Source organism: Ursus americanus, chromosome 1 (genome assembly GCF_024610735.1).
Source record: "Ursus americanus isolate L20-20 chromosome 1, mUrsAme1.1.p, whole genome shotgun sequence".
Taxonomy (NCBI): domain Eukaryota; kingdom Metazoa; phylum Chordata; class Mammalia; order Carnivora; family Ursidae; genus Ursus; species Ursus americanus.
In genome coordinates, this window is record NC_142127.1 from 79129336 (window position 1) to 79147285 (window position 17950).

Here is a 17950-nt window from a genome sequence, read left to right on the forward strand (position 1 = left end):
GGCGGGGCGGGCCGAGCCGAGGCGGCGCGCAGCCGGGGCGACGCCCGCGGGCTCTGTGCGCGCGGCCGGGGGTGGGGCCTGCTTGCCTCGCGCCCCGGGCGCCTTCTTCCTCCCGAGGGACGGCCGGACAGCTCGCCCGGCTCCTGCACCCGCCTCGCAGGTCCTTCTCGGCTTCTCGTCTCCCTACTCCCTTTCTGCACCTCCTGCAGGAGCGGGGCCGGCGTCTCCGGGCCCGGATCGAGGTGGCTGGGGCGTGGGGTGGAGGTGGGGCGCAGGCTGCCTTGTGCTTCTGTCGGGGGCCCTGGGTCGGAGGGGCCCGCGGACGAGGCCTTGGGCTAGGCGGTGGGGAGGGGTTGTCCGCGGAGGTCGGATTTGGGGCTTTGTACCCGCGGGGACTTGCGGGGGCACCTGTGGGGCCGAGATCCGGAGCCACCTGTCCACAAATCCCCTTCCCCCAATGCCCTGCGCTGTGTCCAGCTGTCCCCAGACCTAGGCCTTTATCAGTCTCTGACGATTGGAATTTATTTTGGAAGCGTTAGATTTTTGTGTGAAAGATCGTTTTACTATTGTCGTGCAACAGTTGTGTAAATCTGGGCAGATTACGCCGTCGTTATTACGTGCTCCTGAGAAGGCCCTTTGCCGCTCCTAACATTATCCGTCGCGATGATTTTGGCAGCGCGGGGAAGAAATGCATAACGAGATGCTGGCTCTCAAGGAACTAAAACGGTTTTTTACCCCCAGAATGGAATTGTATTTATTTGTTTTACAGCAGTTATATACTATCAGGGAAAAAAAATAAGCCCACTGAAAAAGTCCATAGCAATTTCATCCTCAAGGGAGTCAGTATTAACAATTTGGGGTACGTAAACGCATATTCGTGTTACATAAAGGGGGATACTAATGTAGTCTGCCTTTTTTGTTTGATGCGTTGTGGCTTTTTTCTGTATCAGTGCATAAACGTCTTTCCACTGCCTTCTTAACTTGCACTGATTTGGACCCAAAGCCTGGAAGGCAAGAATTTTCTTCTTCTCCCTGCACCTTGGCCAGTGGCCAACCTTAGTAAAACTCGTTAGAGATTTGACAAAGTATCACCGCAATGGCCAAGATATTGGATAGAAAAAAGCTGAATTCAGGGTAACAACCATCTTCTGTAAAATATTGTCTGTTCTGCTTAATAATGTGAGGCAGTGTTTTTTTCAATTGCAGTTTTCATCCATTAGTGAATTGTGAAATTAATTTTGTGGGTCATAGCTAGCACTTGAAATTAACGAAATAAGATGGCATAGAAAATACCAGGATGCATTACATGTAGTGAGGATATTTTCTAAGCTTTGTTTTAACTGCGTGTGTGTGTGTTGGGGGGGCTGGTGCGTGTGTGGGATGCATGCGTGTGAGTGTGGCGTTGCATGTGTGACTGCGTGTGTGTGTTGGGTTGTGATATAAAATGTATTTCTTCCTCTGTGCCATGCTAATTAAGTTTGAAAGTCCCTAATCCAAGGTACTGTCAGCACTCATCTCAGAATGAGAGCAATGATGCAATTAAGCTAAATGTTATCTTTACTCTTTTCTTTGGAATATGTGACAGTGTTTATGGCAGCAAATTACATTCCTAATTATTTGTTTTCACGTAATATTAAAACAATCAATTAGCATTCTTGAAAATACAGAGACAAGCGTTTTATGGAAGTGAAGAGGTTAAGAGCATAAACTGCTCAGATTGACCTAGGGTCAAATCCCCGCTACACTGCTTATTGGTGTGTGACCTGGAACCAGATACGGCTTCTCTCTAAACCTCAGTTTCCTGATTTGTAAAGTAGAAGTTCCCTGGACACCAATTTCATAAGGCTTTTTGCTATTCAGCTGGGATAATGTGTATGAAATTGATGACATAGTGCCTAGCCCAGATTAAGTATTCACTAAAAGTTAACCATTATTATTTTATTAAGACTGAATGGAGGGTCCAGAATAATGCTTGTTACCAGATGCATAAGACGGATAATCCAAAGAAGTGGGAAGTTGAAAATGAGTTAATGTCGTAAGGAAAGGGACACTGAATTAAAATGGTCTTTTTATTTCATTTGGCCATTGTTTTGTGATCGCTCCCCAATTGTTTTCCTATTGCTAGACAGGTAATTTAGATGATCTTATTCAATAAACCAAAAGCCTTTCTGTTGTCTTTTTAAATTTAATATTAAGTTGGTGTCTCTCTTATTAGGCGGTTGATAAAATATTTCCATAGGGATTCTGGATTTTGTTAGCTCTTATTTCAAAATACCGCAGTCGGCTTGGGAAACACACACTACAACTCTGAACTCATTTCAGTAGTGTGTTTATCTCTGCAGTGGGTACCGATCTCAGGTGTGCAAGAAATAGTCCAAAAAAAATGCAATTTTGAGACATTTATGTTGAAGTCACTACAGGCAGTTCAGAGGTCTTTGTTCACGGCCCCCATCGGTTTATGCAGTTTTAAGTGTTTCATAAACAAATGAAATAGAATGTAAGCATTATCTTTTTGTATAGCATTATTATTTTTATAAAAAATAAATTGAATCCTTTGCACTCAAAAAAAAGAAAAAAGAAAAACGCCATTGCAAGAGTACTTAATTGGGTGTGACAATTGTAGAAGGTTGGGGGAAGTCTTAAATGTTAATCATAATATTGCTCTCAGTTTTAGAAATGTCTTTTAAGTTCTTGTTCTATTTTAGAGGACCGAAGTGAAAATTCGTTGATGGTAAATTATGATGTGGTTTATGAAAATATGAAAAAAAATATGACTTGGAACTCTAGCTGTCCTAGCCACAAAAAGCCTCAGGGAAACCAAAAAGCTTAACTTGACCTTAAATCAAATATACATTCATTTGTGTATCTTAGGTTAGACAAAATATTGATGATGTGTGTCTGTGTTTTTAAAATCCTCTTACTAATTTTTAAATAGTTAACTCACCGACAGCTAGCTCTTATCTTGTCAGATAAGAGGGCTTTTGTCTTACACGGGTAAAATGCTGTGCAATATTAAAGATTGTGTTTTGGAATCATATATAATATATAGAGGTGCTCATCACATATGGTTAAGTGAGAGAGGAAGCTATAGAGTAGACTGTGCAGGACCATTCCATTTTTGTAAAAACACGTTTAGAACAAAGAATATATGATGAATATTAATGGTGGGTAGTGGGATTATGACTGATTTTTATGCTCTTCGTTTTTTTAATTGTACCATAATAAAAATTTTCGTGACAAAAATTAATAAAAGTAATTTTTTAAAGAAAAAAATTAATGTGTGTTTTCCTAATTTGCAAGCATAAATGAGACTAAGTCTTTGCTCTAATACTGATCCTTTGAATTTGGATATTTTGGATATTAACTGATTCTCCAGTAGTCTGGAAAATGGTACTGAATATTTTAACTTACCCTGTGAAAAGCTCCTTTGAAGAGGGAAGAACCATTGTCCCAGAATTTTCTTAAATTCTGTTCCAAAATTTTCTTAAGGCTCTCTGCACATACTGCTTTTCAGAAGAATATCCACACTGCCTAAATATGTAGTCTAAATTCTCAAGTTTTCTTTTAAATACAATCATGTTGAAACTGAATCTACTTTTCTTGCTTTTTTGCCCCTTAAATTTTTAAGTGAAATCAGCTCCAGCTGAACTTGTCAGTTTACTATCTCTAAATGTACCTTCGCTTTCTTGCTTTTGTGCTTTTCTTCTTTGTTACTTGGAATATTTTTTCCTGATCTTTGTTTAAGCAAATCCTACCCATTTTCCAATGTCCGGTTGAAAAACCATATCCACTGTGACATTTCGCCACTTATTATTTGTGCATTTCTCAGATACTGCCTGGTATTTTTCATTCATTTCCTAATGCCATTTAAAACTTCTTGAGAGCAAGAAGGCTTGTCTCTTTCTATCCGTTAAAGCTTCTAGCTTGGAACTCTGCACAGGGTAGGTGCTAAATATTTATTCTTTGATAATACAATGCTGTCACCAGCTCTTTTGAATCCAAGTGTTGGAATTTTTAGTTAACCAATGATTCTGAGTAAGGGACAACACACTGCCAACAATAATGTGGAAGAATAAGAAAAACTGATATTTGGCTTAATTGTCAATTGATAGAGATAGATGATAAAGAATTGTCAGGGTTTTTCATTGAAACTAACACAGGAGCAGAGTTGTGTGGTTAGTCCAGGACCCAAAGTTAATTTCATGTAAATATTTCTTTCAAACATTTCCCCCGAACATTTCTCATAGGGGGTTAGAGCATCTTTGTTCTTAACCTTACCAGAGATCCAGTTCATTCTTTTGCAGCGGCTTGTTCCTGGAACCCAGAGATGTGAAATGCATGATGGTGGGTTATACGAGGGGGGGGGGGGGCGTCACGGTTACTCTGCTCCAGAGCATCTTAGCAGGTCATGTGGGATTCAGTGAGTCATAGTATGTAAAGTGCTTTGTGTTCAAAAGTTAATCTCTTTTTCTACCTTCGAAACATAATTGTGCTATTTTTCAGGCTTATCTATGACTTGGGGGTACTTACTTGGCCAATGGTAGATACTTAGGGGGCTTATCTTTTTTTTTTTTTAATTGCTTTAATTTACAGATGTTTGCCAGGACTAATACAGCTGATGTAATACCTGCTCTTTCCTGCTCAAGGTAGGTGATTTGTTACTTTATGAAAATACCCTGTACCGGTAGAATTCAGAATTGGTATTAAAAGACCCATTCGGTCATGAAAAGTAATATAATCCCAGACCCCAAAGAAATGATCCCTTTAATAAGTAAGAACTTTATTAGTACATAAAAAATGACGACTTATGTACTTGCTTCAGCCTATCTCAGAACCACCTTAGAGCATTTTAAATATGCGTAATGTGCATGTGCCTGGCTCCCCGCCAGGCGATTTTGATTCAGTAGGTTTTTCAGGTGGGGTTCCTAGCATGCAAAGTTTTAAAAATGCCCATCCGGTGCTTCTGAGTCATTGTAGCTCATGGTCATAATGGCATGTATGTGACATGAGATGATAGAAATGTTTTAGAAATGTCATATAGTAATGCGGAATGGGAGTGGGAAATAAAAATGGGGAATGAAGGCTGTAAGTGTTGCAGATCAGAAAAAAAGGAGTTCAATTTTGTGTGTGATATTAGACTCATACTTTAACTTTGCCTTTCGCTCAATGATTGTTTTAAGTATATTTTGAATAAAGCACTAAAAAGTTTGTTACTTTATGATTTTCAAAGTTCAGGTGTAAGTGCTAGGGTTCTCTCAGCCTGAAAACTGCCATATCTATAAATACAACTAAAGCTTGTTTCATTTTGTTGCTTCAGGTTAATAAATGAAGTAAAATAATGGAAAAAAGACCAAATTTTAAGGAAGTCAATTTTTATATATTCTCTATTTCAGAGGCTGGGTTAATTGATTTATTTTCCCCGTAAGCGTGGAAGTCAGAAAGTCAGAGTTTCTCATAATTAGGCGTAACAGGTAAGTGAATGTTATGGTAGCATTTTGATTTAATAAAGCTCTTCTGTTTTCATTGATTTTTAAGGCTGTGATTTCATTTTTAAAGGTTGATTTTAATGAGTAAACTTTTTGTGTTGCAGGATCATCTTATCCGAAATACTCAACACATTATAGGATCATTCTGTCACATATTCTCCAACAGACAAGAATGTTTAAAATAATTAGAATTAAAACTTGATGAATTTATTTCTTACAATTCTGTTTTCACTTTAACAAAACACAGCCAAAAACCTGAAATTGTATTTATTACTTAAAATAATCATTAATTGTAAACACTTTGTGTCACTGAGTAAATTGGCTGTGTATCAAAATTACTTGGGGAATTAAAAAAATTCTGAATTCTAGGCTTTGTCTCAGCCCTACTAAGTCAGAATTTTGGGGAATGATTTTGATACTTAGCCTGGCTTGTGAACCACTGCAGTATGTAATGTTGAAGGGTTATCGTTTTAAGGGGTAGGACCTTGGAAACTTTTTTATTTGTAGAGAAGTCTCATTTCATCGATTGGGAAAAATTCCTTGTATTTAATTTGGATTATGTGGTTGTCAGAAGAGAAGTGTCTTGTGTTTCAGACACGAATTATTTGTTATTTTGATTTTTAGCAACTCTGTCAGATAATTTATTTTAAAATCTGCCCATTTGTGGATTAAGCGGAAAGTACACGCATATTCTCATGACAGAATTAGACGTTAGGTGTAACAGGGAGTCTGCTTCGCAGACTCCCCTGCTTGTGCTCGCGCTCTCTCTCTGTCAAATAAATAAATCTTTAAAAAAAAGAGAGAGAGAGAGAGAGAAGAAGATGCGCAGCCTTCCTATCTACTCCAGGGTTACTGATGTATTCAGTAGCTCACGGCAGCCTTATGGAATTTCATAATTATTAGGAATAAGAGTGGGTCGGACTCAGGAATGCATTTCTGTTCTCTGATATTATCAGTTTTGCTCATGGTAGTAAGGAATGATTGCGTTTTTGCCATTTCTCTCCTTTTCAGTGTGAGTATTCCGGGACAGTAGCCGCTTGACCGGTTGTTCACCATGCAGAGCAGACAAGGGTACTGCAGCTATTGCTGCGTGCGCTATAACAGCCTGGAACAGGTGAGCGCGCCCTGCTGACGGGCTTCTACCTCAGAAGACCTCGTTTGTTTAATACCTTCAATTCATTTATTCATCCACTGAGCAGATCATGTTGTGAATCTTCTAGTTGGTAGACACTGTTCAGGGTTGCCAGGATATGACTATCAACAGATCCAGTCCCCTTTTTCATGAAGCTTACTTTGTTGTGTGGTAAGACAGAAAATAAATAGTTATATAAACGTGGGTACAGAATATGTCAGATTGGGATAAATGTTATGAGGAAAATAGAAGAGAGTGCAGTTTTAGCAGGGGTGGCCAGGCGAGGTGAAGGAAGTGACATTTGAGTTGAGATTTGAATGAAGTGTGGGATGCAGGCATGCCTATCTCTGGGGGAAGAATTTCTAGGTAGAGGGGAGAGAGAACAAAGACAGAGACCCCAAGGTAGACGGTGGGTAGGGTGCTAACCCGAAGCCAGCAGCCAACCGACCACGGTGCTGGTCAGGTGGAGGGCGGGTGTTAAGTGAGAGGTGAAGAATTCAGAGGATTAGATTCTAGAAGACATTACAGAATAAGGGAAGGACTTTGAAGTGTATGCTTTCACGCACAAATCTTTTACGTTTTGCTGTAGTTAAATGTAGCTTTTCCCCCCTCCTATTTTTGCTTGTGTTTTTGGTGTCATAAAAGATTGCCTAATCTGAGGTCATGAAGATTAATGCCTTGTATTTTCCTCTAAGAATTTTATAGTTTTTGTTCTTACATTTAGGTCTTTGGTTCCTTTTTGGGGAATTTTTTTTTATATATGTTGTGATTTTAATTGCCTCCTAGAAGCCCTGTCTCCAATGACAGTCACATTGGGAGTTAAAACTTCAACATATGAATTTGGGCAGGTTGGAGGGGCGGGGGGATTCAATTCAGTCTTGAGCAATTATATTGATTTGAGTTTTAGCTGTTAAACCAATTTTGCATCCCTGGGCTAAATCCCAGTTGGTCATGGTGTTTAATCCTTCTGTATGTTGCTGGATTTGGTTTGCCGGCATTTTGTGGAGGATTTTTACATCTGTATTCATAAGGGATATTGTCTGTAGCTTTCTTTTCTTGGGAGTCTTTGGTTTTGGTATTGAGGTTTCACAGAATGAATTGAGTGGTGCTCCTTTCTTTTCTTTTTGTTGGAAGGGTTCGTAAAGCATTGTATATGGACATTTTGAAATAAGTATTCATGGTAATAGTAGCTGTAGTCTTCTGACCGGGATTATTAACTTGGAAGAGTCTCAAGGTTTTCTTCAGGGTCTAAGCTGAGGAATTGTGTCATAGGTGAAGTAGTAATATAACAAAGCTCTGGTCCTCTTAGTGCTAAACTGTTTTATCTGATAAACTGTTTTAAGTGATATCAAAGACAAGTTGTAATAAGTAAAAGTTCAGCTGTTCAGTGGCATTTGTTTTGTTTAATTGTCAACAGTCATCATTTAAATTCATACTAAGGCAAAGTTTCTATTGTGATTTCCACATCTCTGCCTTTTTACAAAAAAAATACTTTCTGATGCTGGTTATAAACAAGAGGCAGCAGGTGATAAATCTCAAAGCTTTCTTTAGTGTTTCTGTCGCGATTGATAAATTATAGCATCACTTGACTGGAATATTATTTGTTGAACTTTTGATATTAATAAAACCTACTAAATCTTTAAGTACAAGCTCTATTCAGTAATCTAACTTTTTTCTTAAGGTTTAAAATAATTTTTCGATCTTTGGATACTCAAGCATTAGACAAAAAAGACTGTTGATGATAGTCGAAGTAATTTGTGCTAAGTATAAAGGCTTAAATAAATAAGAAAATGGGTAAATTTCATGGCTTTGGAGAACTTTTAAGGCAGTGAAGAAATATAGGGCCCAGATCTAGGTGAATGTTTAACAGAAACAATGGAAACCAAAAGATAGACTACAGCTACCCTCTTAGAATTCTGTGCTTAAGAAATACTTCCTTGAAAAAAAAGGTGAAATAGAAATATTTTCAGAAAACAAAAATTAAGGGAATTTGTCGGCAGCAGACCCTTTACTGAAGGAAATCCTAGAAAGAGTTCTTCAGATAGAAGGAAAATGATTCCAGTTGGAAGCTCAGAGAGAGATGGGAAGGCATGAAGATCAATGGAAAGGTGGTAGGTGATTTAAATGAATAGTATCTTGTAGGAGCGATTGACAACAATGGCATGGAAACTGGAAAGAGTAAATCAAGTTAAGTCCTTGCTCAAGAAGAGAGTAAAAGTAACAAGTAATTTTAGATCTTGGTAGGTCAGTGCTGCTTGTTATAATCTGTTACCACTAATAGACTAGAAAAAGAGCCTAGCTTATAACTAACTGCCAAGTTAACAGAAAGGGAAAACTTGGAATAATAAAAAGCAATCCACAAGAAGGCAAGAAAGAAGAGAAATAGGGACATCGGATAGGCAAGAATAATAAAAAACAGTTTAAAAATAAAAACAAAGATTAAATCCAAATATGCCCGTAGAATATTAAGTGAAAATAGACTTGGTGCTTGAATTAAAAACTACATTTAATATTTTATTGGAGATTGTAGCCAGGGAAATAAGGAAAGGAAAAGAAATTAAAACGACAAAGATTAGATAAAAAGAAACAAAACTGTTATTTGTACACAGTGTGATTGTGGACATAGAAAATCCTAAAGATATCTAGGTAAACTGTTAAAATTGATAAGTGAGTTTATTTTTAAATTTTTTTTGGTAAGTGAGTTTAAAAAGCTTCTTGGGCCACATAAAAAGAAATTGTATTTTTATATCCAACGCCACACAGAAAATGAGATTTTAAAAAGATGCTTATTACAATAGCATCAAAGAAAATCAACTCTTCAGGAATAAATATAACAAAATATGTATAAGTCTTTTATATAGAAAAGTATAAACATAAAGAGAAATTTAAGAAAAATTAAATAATTGGTGTGATATACCGTGTTCATGGATTGAGAAAATCAGTATTATAAACATGTCATTTCTCCCCAAACGTATATATTGATTCAGTGAAATTCCAAACAAAATTCCAGAAAAATTCTGTGTTTAATGAAAATTAAGCCAATTCTAAAAATATGTATGTATATGCAAAAGGCTAAGAAGAACCAGGATAATTTTGAAGAAGAACAAACTCAGAAGTAATAAATATCCAAATTTACTACTAAACTACAGTCTTTAAGACAATGGTTCAAAGTTAGAAAGATTATGGAAATAAACCAGGAACTCCAGAAACAGACATGTGGATATTTGATTTATGACAAATGTGTTGCTAAAGAATGGTGAGGACAGGAATTTCTCTGTAAATGGTACTCAGTCAATTGGCTATCCATATGGAGAAAAAGAAATGAAACTCTTATTACTAAATCATCCTGGATACAAAAGTCAGTTCCAAGTAGATGGTAGATGTAAATATTGTAGGTAAAACAATAAAGCTTCTAGAAATCAATAGAAAATCTCCATGATTTTGAGGTAGGGAGAGATTTCTTAAACTGGTAACAGAAAGCACCGACAAAGAAAAAAAGTTGGTAAATTGGAATGATTAAGAAAGTGGAAAAGTGCCCTGTAACTATTCCTGGGAAAGCTATGGATTTACGTGTGTGTGCCTCATGCGTACGCACACACACAAACACAAAATAAACTTGCTGAACACCCCACCCAAAAGAAAAGAAAGTGAAAAGGTAAGCCAGAGAATGATACTTGAAACACATGTAATTGAACAAAGAGCTCATGTCCAGAATAAATAATTTCTGCAATTCATTAAAAAAAAAAAAAAAAAGAACATGCACTTGAAAAACAGGAAGAGACTTGGACACACTGTAAAAGAAGATATCCAGGTGGCCAGAAAAATGAAAAGCTATCACAAGAATTGCAAATTAAAGCAACAGTGATCTAACATGAACCCCCCTCTTTAGGAGCTAAAATTAAGAGACTGACAATGGCAAGTGTTGGTGAGGAGAGAGAGGAATGGAAACTATGCTACATTGCTGGGGAGGGTACAAATCGGTACAGCCACTTTGGAAGACTAGTCAACAGAGGGTACTAAAGCTGAGCACGTGCAAACCTCACGACCAGAAGTTCCACCTTGAGTAATATGCTCCACACAAACGCATGCACGTGGGCGCCAAAAGTCACATATGAGAAGGTATTTTGCAGCCTAATTTGTAACAGCTGTGAGCTGCGAATGACACAAATGTCCATCAAGAATGGAATGAATAAATAATATATGGTATATTCATATGATGGGATACTATACAGAAATTAAAACGAATGGACTATAGCTAATATGGTCAGGTATTACAGATGTGGAGTGAAAGAAGATGAATGTAAGAGTATATACATTGTAGGACTACACTTATATGAACTTAGAAACTTTCATACCTAGTCTATATTGTTAAAATCTAGATAAGAGTTAATTTGGGAGAAGAGGAAAGGAATATTAGATTGATATGGGATATTAGAGGGTTTCTGAGTGCTCATTAGTTTTTCATGGATAGACGGTTGTAGACGTGTTTATTTTGTGATAATTTATTGAGCTATACATTTGTGCACTTTATGTAAATGTCAATTCAGAAAATTTAAAGAAGCTGACACTTTCTGGTATGTATAGTGTGGTGTTTTCTGTGGCTTGTATCAGTGCAAAAGTTGTCCGTTCATGTTGCCTTTGTAAAATTTTTACTGAGGCAGAGAGAGGATGAGGTTGGATATTAATTGAACCTTTGTTTCCTTGAACATTTGTTTCCTTCATGAACCAGGCAGGCTAGGGAACTGGACAGTAGGGAGCTTTGAGGCCAGAGGACCTTGGGACTGTCATAATTTAGATTGTTACTGGGGCTAAGACAGCAGCAGAGTAGACCCCTGAAGTCAACGTGGAAGGAGAGAATTCCAGGGGTTGTTATAGTGGGAACGTGGTTTAAGTTCTTTTGGCATCTTAACTATGATATTTACAATATGACTTTCCCTAGGTATTGTTAAATGAAAACATGCTATTAAATTGTTGTAAATAACTCATGATTTTGGTCTGTTTTCTTCCATTGATTTGTCTGTTTATTTTAGTTTAGTTTAGTTTAGTTTGTACATTTTAAAACCACAGTTTCAGGTAAAAGCATACGTGTGATTTTTGCATCCCATTTTTCTCTCAATACCTAACATTTCTCCATGTTATGTAAAATTTTTCGTATTATTTTATCATATTATTTTAGACAGCTGCATAGTATTAAATCTTAGGTCATGTTATAGATTTTACCATTAGACACTTTGGAGATTTCCAGTTTTTGTTGTTGTTGTTAAGCTGTGATAAGCATCGTTTTTTTTGCATAAATCATCCACATTTAAGAGGATTTCCTTAGGAGAGATTTGGAGAAATGTAATTACTATATCCAAGGGAAAGATACTTCTGTGGTTTTTAGATACACATTTTAGAATTGCTTTGCAGAAAGGCTCTATCAATTTATACTTCTACCAGCAGTATCTAAATGAATCCATTTGTGAAACTCTCACTCCTAGTGAGTATTACCTGTTTAAAACTATTTAGTGTATTTTTTCTCTTTAATAGCATATGTCCAGTGCTCAGCACAGATACTTGACCACACAGAATCGACAGCGGATGGGCACCACTAGCCTGATGGAGCGTTTCTTGCAGGACGTGCTCCGGCACCACCCGTATCATTCTCAAGAAAGCAGGTAAAGAGGTTGAGTGGAATTCTGTTAGGACAGAGTTATTGTATGTTACAGTCGATGTTTGTGTGGACTTTCTAGTACTTCTTAAATGAGTCTTTTCATTAAGGAATGTAAAGTGAAATTTTATAGTAACTTCTCTTTGCTGTTACTTAAAAATCTTTTCTAGCTTAAATAAGAAATTTTACTATAAAAGATATGGATCACGCCAGGCTTTTTTCTAAATAAAAGTCTTAGGTCAATAAATAGTTATACATCATTAAGGTGTTCTATTAAATATGCCGTAAGATTCAGCAGGGGAAGATGCTGGGGGAAAATGGGAACGGACAAGCTGGTGACTGCCGCAGAGTAAGTAAAAACCAAGTCAGTTCCACCTTCTCTGAATTATTCGCCGACTGGGTAGAAGAGATATCAATTACAATTGGCTTTTTAATGATCTGTCAGTGTCTTGATAGCTTTCTCTTGTATCAATGTTTTGGTTATTTTAATAAAAATAAATATTTGATAACATTTAAGAGTTAATGTCCTGTGTCAAGGAAAACGTTGCTAGAAGATTAGATTAAGTACTGTGTGCAGATTTGCAGCTATAACTTATGAGATAAAGCAAAACAGATTATTAGGATATCTGCACGGAATGGTTGAGATAAGCACAGGCAGTGGAAAAAGGATAAACTTCTTGAATGCTTTGCTGTTGCAAGTCGCAACCCAGAATTTAGCAAATGGGGAAAAAGTTTAAATGGGAAAAAAGTTTAAAAAATAAATGCTCTTTCTTAGCTGTTGGAAAGATAGACTATTTTGGGGTCAGTATAAAATTCCAGTTTATTGCTTTTATAAGCAATGCTTCACCAGACATATTTGTACATGCAGCTGTTTCTGTGGTATAGAGTCCTCAAACTTGAACTTCTGGGCCAAAGTTTCTGGGGCTTAAAAAATATTTTTTATTTTTTAACCTGAATTTCATTTTGGAATAATTTCAGGTTTACAAAAAAGTCGCAAAACTGGTACAAGGAATTCCTATATCACTTTCCCCTGACTTCTTCAGATGTTAAATCTAAAATAATGACAGTACAATGGCCAAATCCATGAAATTACATGGATGCCATACTGTTCATAGTCCTTATTCAGATTTTGTCCGTTGTCTTACTAATACCCTTTTGCTGGGACCAGGGTTCAGTCCAGATTCACACGTGGCATTTCATTGCCCCGTCTCCTCAGACACCCTTAATCAGGAACAGTTCCTCAGTCTTTGCTTTCAAACCTTGGACACTGCTGGCCAGTTATTTTGTAGGATCTCCACAAATTGGAGTATGCCTGACATTTTCTCATGATTAAACTTAGATTATGCATTTGGAACAAGAATAAATTAAAATTGATGTTGTGCCCTTCTCAGTGTATTAAAGAGACCCATGATGTTGCCATGTCTCCTGGCTGGTGATGTGAACTTGGATCACTTAGTTAAGGTGATTTCTCTACTATAATGTTACTCTTTTCCCCGTTATAATTAATAAGACTTGCGGAGAAGTACTTTGAGGCTATGTAAATAAATACCGTTTCTCATCTTATTTCCACCCACTTATCGTAAGTGTTAATTGATGATTCTTCCCTGAAACAGTTATTATGTATATTAATTAGCCTTCATAAAGAAGAGCTTTCTTGTTCCCTCACTTATTCGAGTATCTATTTATACCATTATAAACTCATGGCTGCGTCTTCTGTGGGTTTTAATCCTTCACTGTTACTTATTTTGTTGCTCAAGTTGTGTGTGGAACTTTAAAGTTCTTGAGAGGCTTCCTAGAAGGCTATGCCAATTTATATACAATTTATATAACATACATACACACCAGTAGTCTGTGAGCCTGCTCATTTTCTGTCGCTCTTGCTAACACTGGGATTAGCAACTTCTTTTTACCCCCCATAACGTAATAGGCCAAAAAAGGGTATCCCTTCATTAGCCTTTATTTACTTAAGAGTAAAAGAGAACATGTCTTTATATAGGTTTATTAGCCATATGTTTATCTTATGGATTGTAGACGTCTGGTTTTCTATTGAATTGTTTATATATTTTGGATTTGTATGCAATATTTATAGAAAATAAATATATTTTATTTGTATTTTAAGTATGTTATAATTATTTTCCAGGCACCTGTCATGTGTCTTTCATCTGTGTGTATTGTCTTTTACTGTATAGAAATTAAACATTTTGACATAATTAGGTGTAAGGGGAATTTTCCTTTATGGCTTCTTTCATGTCTTTTTCTTCATGTCCTTATTTCTGCTTTTAAATGTTTTTAATCTTCCTGGAATTTGTTATCATGTGTGGTGTGAGGTAGGACTTCTAATTTTTTGTTGTTGTTGTAAACTTATAGTAATTATCTCCGCTGATATAAAATGTCACCTGTAAGGGCGCCTGGCTGGCTCAGTGGGTGGAGCATGCGACTCTTGATCTCCTGGGTGTGTGTTTGAGCCCCACGTTGGGTGTGGGGATTACTTTAAAAACAAAAAAATGTCACCTGTAACAGAAACTGAATTCCTCTATTTGCATATCTGTATCTGTATTCCCATCAGTATATCTGATTTTGAATTCCATTTTCTTACCTTGAGTTTTTTTAATCCCATGCTAACACATTATTTATGTTTATAAGCATTCTAAATCATAGAGTATATTTTAAAAAATTTCTTCTCTCCCCCCTTATCTAGACATTGTAGGTTTTTCTATTATTTTAGCCTTCCTGAAAATCAGCTCTTGCTTTATTTTTGTTTTCTATTTATTGGTTTTTCTTTTTCCTAACTAGTTTCCTCAAATTTCCTGGGTGGGGGGGGATTTGATTACTTTCTTCCTGAATTAAGTGCTCATTTAGTTAATTTGTATCTACTAATTCTTTTTTTGGTGGAAGACGTAAAAGTGTGAGGTTTCCATTTTGATCACATATCATAGATTTGGTATGTAGTTTTTAATTTTTTTTATAGATTTCAAAAATTTAGCACAAGAATTATATAGAAGAGAGAGTTTTTAATCTTTAATGGTTAGATTTTAAGAGGGCTTTTTTGTTGTGAAATTAGTTTAAAATGAGTAGAAATACAGATTGTGATTTAGTTGTTAATTTGAACCACACGCAAATACAGATGCAAATCAAACCATCTAGATGGTGATTCCTAACTTTTTTGGGATTTTGCCTAATTGTTTTATTTTATGATTCTGCCTTACTTCCTTTTCTTTGCCAAACATTGCAGGATTAATTTTATTTTGAGAATGTTGTGTTCGTCATTAAGACAAATAAATGGAGATGATCTTCTAGGGTTCTGAAAAACTAGGGTAAAGTGGTAATTGTACTGCAGTTTTATTGATAAGAATTCAGAAGAGTGAAACATTCTGGAATTTTTTTTGTCCTATCATATTATTCTGGTATCTGGGTTAACTTTTTAATTTTACAAATACCAAAAAATGTTCTTTTAGTGTTAATTATGATAAATTTTTATGGGAAATAAATAATGATACTTATGACATGTTAAAAAATAGTTGCACATGGCTAACGCATGTATACATTTCTCTTACATGATTGAAGCATCTCTCAAATTGAAAAATATTTAATAAAGGTCTTTTAGGTGTTAATCTGTTTTTTAAAAACTCATTTATTTATTTATTAAGATTTTATTTATTTATTCGACAGAGATAGAGACAGCCAGCGAGAGAGGGAACACAAGCAGGGGGAGTGGGAGAGGAAGAAGCAGGCTCCTAGCAGAGGAGCCTGATGTGGGGCTCGATCCCACAACGCCGGGATCACGCCCTGAGCCGAAGGCAAACGCTTAACCGCTGCGCCACCCAGGCGCCCCTAAAAACTCATTTATTTTTAATAGGACAGTTTTAGATCAACAGAAAACTTGAGAAAGTAGTACAGAGAGTTCCTAGATACCCTTTCCATGTAGTTTCCCTGTTACTAAAAACTTTCATTAGTATGGCCCATTTGTTAACAATTAATGAACCAACATTAATACATTAACTAAGTTCTGTAGTTAATTCAGCTGTTCTTAGTTTTTACGTAATGTCTTTTTCTGTTTCAAGTTTCCACCTGGGATAACCATTTCCATTAACTTGTCTCCTTAGACTCCTCTTGGCATTTAAAAAAAATTTTTTTTCGGGGGGGAGGGAGAGAATCTTAAGCAGGCTCCACGCCCAGCACAGACCGTGATGCAGGGCTTGCTCTCATGACCCTGAGATCATGACCTGAGCTGAAATCAAGAGTCAGACGCTTAACTGACTCAGCCACCCAGACACCCCTGATTTTAGCCGTCCTGGCAGGTGTCAGGTGATATCTCATTGGAGTTTTGATTTGTACTCCCTGATGATGAGTGATGTTGAGCATCTTTCCATGTGTCTGTTAGTCATCTGTATGTTTTCGTTGGAAAAATGTCTATTCATGTCTTCTGCCCATTTTTTAAATTGGATTATTTGTTTTGGGGGTGTTGAGTTTTATTAGTTCTTTTATATTTTGGATACTAACTCTATCAGATATGTCATTGGCAAATATCTTCTCCCATTTGGTAGGTTGCCTTTTAGTTTTGTTGATTGTTTTCTTCACTGTGCAGAAGCTTTTTATTTTGATGAAGTCCCAAAAGTTTATTTTTCCAGAGACATCTAGGAAGAAGTTGCTGCAGCCGATGTCAAAGAGGTTACTGCCTGTGTTCTCCTCTAGGATTTTAATGGTTTCATGTGTCCTATTTAGTACTTTAATCCATCTTGAATTTATTTTTGTGTATGGCAGCATTATCTACAATAGCCAAATTATGGAAACAGCCCAAATGTCCATTGACTGATAAATGGATAAGGAAAATGTGTGTGTACACACACACACAGAGGAATATTATTCAGCCATAAAAAAGAATGAAATCTTGCCATTTGTAATGATGTGGATGGAGTTAGAGTATCATGCTAAGTGAAATAAGTCAGAAAGACAAATACTATATGATTTCACTCATGTTTGGAATTTAAGAAACAAAACAAACGAGCAAAGGGAAAAAAAGAGAGAGAGAGGCTAACCAAGAAATAGACTCTTAACTATAGAGAACAAACTGATGGTTACCAGAGGGGAGGTGGGTGGGGGATGGGTGAAACAGGTATGGGGATTAAGGAGGGCACTTGTGATGAGCACCGAGCATTGTATGGAAGTGTTGAATCACTATATTGTACACCTGAAACCAATATTACACTGTATGTTAACTAACTGGAATTTAAATAAAAACTTAAAAAAACCCAACAGTGTGTTAAATAATAGCTAACATTTGTGAATGATTATATTTTCCAGGCTTTTAAAAAAATGCTATTTACATACAACAACTAATTTACTCCTTGAAACAATCTCATGAGGGAAAACAATATTATATTCTTTTTTTGGGAGAGAACTGAAGCCTAGAAGGTTAAGTAAATTACATAACACTTGTTGCTGTTTATCACTCTGATAACTGACAAATGATATATGGCTTATTTTAAAACAGTCTTTTATGTTTAGGAGCCATTTATGTTTATTAAGTAGCAATTAGTGGAGCTGCCTCCACCTTCTCTACTGATTTCCCTCCCTGAAAATACATACAGTGTACAGCCTCCTGGGATGGCCTTGATTCTTTGTCTGCTAACAATCATCGGGCCCAGGATAGAAGGAAAATAGCATTTATTATGCCTTTATTGT

At 36.5% G+C, this 17950-nt stretch overlaps 1 protein-coding gene across 3 annotated transcripts in view; it reads left to right on the forward strand.

Moving 5' to 3' along the window:
• The window catches only part of ZDBF2 (zinc finger DBF-type containing 2), a 30314-nt gene that overhangs the window by 359 nt on the left and 12005 nt on the right, over window positions 1-17950 (forward strand). Inside the window, exons 1-5 of one of the 3 annotated variants that reach the window (XM_045806583.2) lie at window positions 22-160; window positions 4594-4646; window positions 5394-5471; window positions 6498-6600; window positions 12148-12275. In XM_045806583.2, the coding sequence (XP_045662539.2) occupies window positions 6541-6600; window positions 12148-12275 (188 nt within the window). In that variant the 5' untranslated portion in view covers window positions 22-160; window positions 4594-4646; window positions 5394-5471; window positions 6498-6540. Of the gene's footprint in view, window positions 1-21; window positions 243-4593; window positions 4647-5393; window positions 5472-6497; window positions 6601-12147; window positions 12276-17950 lie in introns of those variants that run through there. The other 2 variants (XM_045806582.2, XM_045806584.2) reach the window with 2 other exon arrangements.